This window comes from Gracilinanus agilis, chromosome 4 (assembly GCF_016433145.1).
Source record: "Gracilinanus agilis isolate LMUSP501 chromosome 4, AgileGrace, whole genome shotgun sequence".
Taxonomy (NCBI): domain Eukaryota; kingdom Metazoa; phylum Chordata; class Mammalia; order Didelphimorphia; family Didelphidae; genus Gracilinanus; species Gracilinanus agilis.
The window spans coordinates 275,580,926-275,585,844 of record NC_058133.1 but is presented as its reverse complement, the minus strand read 5'-3'; the positions used below and the strand labels follow the sequence as shown (position 1 = coordinate 275,585,844).

The following is a 4,919-nucleotide window of genomic DNA, read 5'->3' as shown; positions in this document are numbered from 1 at the left end:
ATATATATATATATAGAGAGAGAGAGAGAGAGAGAGAGAGAGAGAGAGAGAGAGAGAGAGCTGAAGGCCCTATAGATTACTAATTGAAGTAATTAGTACTGGAAATCCAACCTTCAACTGCTAATGGGTTAGGAGAGTAGACCAGAGTTGGATGGGTCCGTGCTTTGCCCCAACCCTATTTCTGATGAGCATCCCCAGAAGGCCAAGGCTGATTACTCCAACCCAAAGCACTTTGGCTTCAGCAGGACACAGGAATCCTGGCTTCCAATCTCTCAGTATCCCTCCTATCACTCACCAATGGTTGGCTCCTGCTGGCACTTCTTTCCCATGGGCTTACCTGCCAAAACCAAATAAAAAGAGATGAGTCCTTGGGAACCTTTAGGACATTCAGATAAATTGTAAGCTCTTTGAAGGCAGGCACGATGCCACATTTCTTTGTATCACCAGTATAATATAGTAGAAAGTTTCTAGAATTTATATTCAGGTGACTTGGGCTGGAACCCCTGCTCTTCCATATATACCTTATGGGACCTTAAACTATCTTGCCTTTCTATGCTTCAGCTCCCTCATTTGTAATATGAGGGGACTAGGCTAAATGGCTTCTAAGGCCATGAATCCTATGAACCATGTGAGCCTAGGTAGGTTCTTATGAACAAAGAATTATTATTCTCATGGTCCCTGAGGCAAAATAAGCATTTATTGAGGAGAAAATTTCCCCCATGAATGAAGATTCAGTGGCTCATTCTTCTTTCCTTTCAAGACTTTCCCTTGGCCTCCCTTGCACTCACAATTTTATATTTTATTTTATTTTTTCTTTTATATTTTAAACTTTTTTCCCTAAGTCTTTCCACATGACATTTAATGCAAACAATAGGTCTGTGAAAGAATCAGGTTAGGCATTATTATTAATACTTGACAGATGAGACATCTTGGGTTCAGGGAAAAAACTGACTTGTTTGAGGTCAAATACTAAATTAATTCTGGCTAATGTAGAATGGAATACTTTTGGAAATCCTTACTAATTTGTCCAAATTGAAGTCCGGAGCTTTTCCAGAGAGTGGAGGTCTATCTCCTACGACTGTCTTTCTAGGAAGTCTGAAGTCAAGGGAGGGGGAGTGCCAGAAGATGTGGAACTCTGGATTATTGAAACTCTAAGTCTCATCAGATCATAGCTCCCGTCTTCATAAAGAGTGCAGCCCTACGGAACTTTGATGCTCCTTGGCCCATACCAGATAGCTGAAGAGGTTGGGTGCTTGGTCCCTGATTCTTCCAACCTGGCCCTGCATGGCAGACCAGAGGTTCCCAGGAAGCCAGCTCCTCGGCAGGGAGGGAGAGCTGGGCCAGGCTGCTCCAGGTGCCATCTCCAGCGGGTGAGGGGCCATAAGTGAAGGCTTCCAAGGTGGTGCCATTGCCAGATGAGAACCAGATGGAGCCATCCTCAAGTGGAGGCGAGACATCGACGACCAGGCAGATCACCAGTGTCTTCTGTCGCCCATCTACCAACAGGGTGAGCGGGGGAGCCATTGATGGGAAAGGAGCAGTGCATAAACCTGGAGGAAGACAAATATGAGTGAGGTAGCATGATGGTAGAGCACTTGCCTATGAAGACTTGAGTTCAAATCCTACTTTTAGAGACTTACTAGTGATGGGACCCAGGGCAAGACATTTAACTTCTCTCGGCCTTAGTAAAAGAGTTATCATGAGGGCCAAATGAAAAGATATGTAGAGCATAGGGCAAACCTGAAAACTTAATATAAATGCTAAATATTATTATTAAATTTAGGAAATTGGGCTCTATAGTCCCTAAGGTTCTTCTAGCTTTGGCATTCTGTGTCCTGTATTCTGACATTTTATATTCTAAGGCCCCTTTTAGCTCTGATATTCTGTGCTCTAACATTCCACATTCTAAGACCTTTTGTGTGTGTGTTTTTTTTAACCATTACCTTCTTTCTTACTATCAATTCTAAGACAGAAGAGCAGTAAGGGCTAGGCAATGGGAGTTAATTGACTTGCCTGGGTTCACATAGCTAGGAAATATCTGAGTGCAGATTTGAACCCACGTTTTCCTGACTCTAGGCTTGGCTAACCACTGAGCCACCTAATCCCCCCTCCCCACACTTCTAGTCTTAATATTCCATGGTCTGTGCTCTGGTGTTCTATATTCTAAGGTTCCTTCTAGTTTGGGCATTTTTCTCTCCATGAATCCATGGCCCCAGAGCCTCTGAATGAGGTAGACTCTCAGCTCCTCATCCTCCTTTGTATTTGAGGTTCCGTGTCTTTCAGATGGACAGACCAGACCCTTCTTCCCTTGCTCCCTTTCTACTTGTCCATTCAAGATGAAGTTCTGCTCCAACCTCTTCTATGAAGCTTCCCTAGATTACTTTAGCTTACTTTAATTTTTCTCTCCTCCGATGTCCTTTTATATTTGGATATACACCACACCATCTCTAACTCAAATTGTTCTCTTTCTCTATTATTTTCTTGTTTTGTGTATAAATGTTCTTCTTCTTTTTTAAAATTTTTAATTGATTAAGAAAATTTTTCCATGGTTACATGATTTATGTTCTTTCCCTCCCCTCCTCCCACCCCCCTCCCATAGTCAACTTGCAATTCCACTGGGTTTTATATGTGTCACTGATCAAGACCTATTTCCATATTATTGATATTTGCACTAGGGCGATCGTTTAGAGGCTACATCCCCAATCACGTCCCCATCAACCCATGTTAATCCTTATCTTTTTTTTTTAAACCCTTTCCTAGGGGGCAGCTGGGTAGCTCAGTGAAGTGAGAGTCAGGCCTAGAGACGGGAGGTCCTGGGTTCAAACCCGGCCTCAGCCACTTCCCAGCTGTGTGACCCTGGGCAAGTCACTTGACCCCCATTGCCCACCCTTACCAATCTTCCACCGATGAGACAATACACCAAAGTACAAGGGTTTAAAAAAAAAAACCCTTTCCTTCCATCTTGGAGTCAATACCATGTATTGGCTCCAAGGCAGAAGAGTGGTAAAGGGGGTCAAGTGACTTGCCCAGGGTCACACTGCTAGGAAGTGTCTGAGGCCAGATTTGAACCTAGGACTTCCCATCTCTAGGCCTGGCTCTCAATCCACTGAGCTACCCAGCTGTTCCCTAATCCTTACCTTCTGTCTTAGAATCAATACTGAGTATTGGTTCCAAGGCAGATGAGAAGTAAGGGCTAGGCAATGGGGGTTAAGTGACTTGCCCAGAGTCATGCAGCTATGAAGTCTGAGGCCAGATTTGAACCCAGGACCTCCTGTCTCTAGGCCTGGCTCTCAATCCACTGAGCTACCCAGCTGCCTCCTGGGTATATATGCTCTGACATACCAGTTAGATTCAATGTCCAGAGGGCAGGAGGAAATAAGGAAGGAATGCCCAGTAGGTATAGAGGTTGGGGAGACAGTGTTAAAAGAGCATCCAACACAATTAATACACCAGTTTGTAGCGTCAAAAGGAGTAAAGTGAAATAAAGCTCAAAAACTAGGTTGAGGCCAGATTGTGGAAGGCCTTGAATGCCAGGCAAAGAGCCTCATTTTTGTTTTAGAAGCAATGAGCAATCAATCTGTCATTGATGGAAGTGACAGACTAACTCTAGTCTGAATCGAAAACCTCCCTATTATTTTTTAATTTTAATTTTAAATTTTAATTAATTAATTTGCTTGTTTGTTTGCTTATTTTTATTTTGAATGTTTTCCCCATAGTTACATATTTCATGTTCTTTCCCTCTCCCCAGACCCCCCTAACCCACCTTAGCCGACGCACAATTCCACGGGGTAAAACCTCCCTATTAATTAGCCTGTTTCCCCTTAACGTGGAGGACGGAGAGGCTGGGAGCCTCGGGTGGACGCTAGGTGGAAGGCAAAGGGATAGAGTGAAGGAACAGGACCTCTAAGACGCTTGTCAAGAATCTGGGAGCGGGACTTGGGAGGCCTCATCTCCTGTCCCCGCCTAGCCAGCCCCACACTCAGGGCCATCAGGCTAGAGGACAGAAAGAGGGGACGGGCAAGCCGGGCCAAGCGGGAGAAAAGGGCTCACCTGTGGGGAGAGCCGGCGCGCCCAGGGTCAGGAGAAGCAGCAGCCAGGGCCCTGCCATGGCCCAGCCTGAGAGGCAAAGACGCCGCAGCTGGAGCTCCTCAGGAGATGGAAGGCGGGATGGCAGGCCTCGGCCGCCCACAAAACTGCCTCCCACACCACAGACCCAGCTGCGACTCGCTGCTCAAAGACGCAGCTATTTCCCAGGACTTCACGAGCCCCTCCCTCTAAACTCTCTTTATTCTTTCCTCATCCTGGGGTTGGGGGGGGCCCCAAAGAAGGGCCTCCTACACAGGGAATGTCTCCCCAACCAGCCTACCAGGAAGTCGAAGTGGTGAGTTTCTTCCATATTGAATCCTCTGTCCTGGATCTGTGTGGAACGTCCTAAGGTCAATAGCATTTATTTTTAAACCCTTATTGGCTCCTTGGTGGAAGAGTGGTAAGGGTGGGCAATGGGGGTCAAGTGACTTGCCCAGGGTCACACAGCTGGGAAGTGTCTGAGGTCAGATTCGAACCCAGGACCTCCTGCCTTTAGGCCTGACTCTCAATCCACTGAGCTACCCAGCTGCCCCCTGGGTCAATAGCATTTAGAAGAAGCATTTAGAAGGGTGAGGAAAGGACTTTCCACCTCATCTAGCCCAATTCTCTCATTTTAAAAAATTACTTTAATTTTCTGTTAACAAACATTTTTTCTTTCCCTCTCTTCCCCTCAGTGTAAAAGAAAAATGAAAAAGTCCTTGTAGCAAATAGGCAGAGTCAATCAAAACAAGCTCCTACACCGTCCACGTCCAAAAATGTATTTCGCACTGTACCTCGAATCCATTTCTTCTCTGTCAGAAGGGGGATATCGGGCTTTGTCATCAGTCCTCTGG

At 45.7% G+C, this 4,919-nt stretch overlaps 1 protein-coding gene across 1 annotated transcript in view; it reads right to left on the bottom strand.

Moving 5' to 3' along the window:
* PTCRA (pre T cell antigen receptor alpha) overlaps positions 1–4,141 on the bottom strand; it is a 9,564-nt gene extending 5,423 nt beyond the window's left edge. Inside the window, exons 1-3 of the mRNA XM_044675318.1 lie at positions 4,051–4,141; positions 1,230–1,550; positions 296–337 (exon numbers count right to left, since the gene is read on the bottom strand). Coding sequence (XP_044531253.1) covers positions 296–337; positions 1,230–1,550; positions 4,051–4,108 — 421 coding nt within the window. The 5' untranslated portion in view covers positions 4,109–4,141. The remainder of the gene's footprint in view (positions 1–295; positions 338–1,229; positions 1,551–4,050) is intronic.
* Between the last annotated feature and the right edge of the window lie 778 nt (positions 4,142–4,919).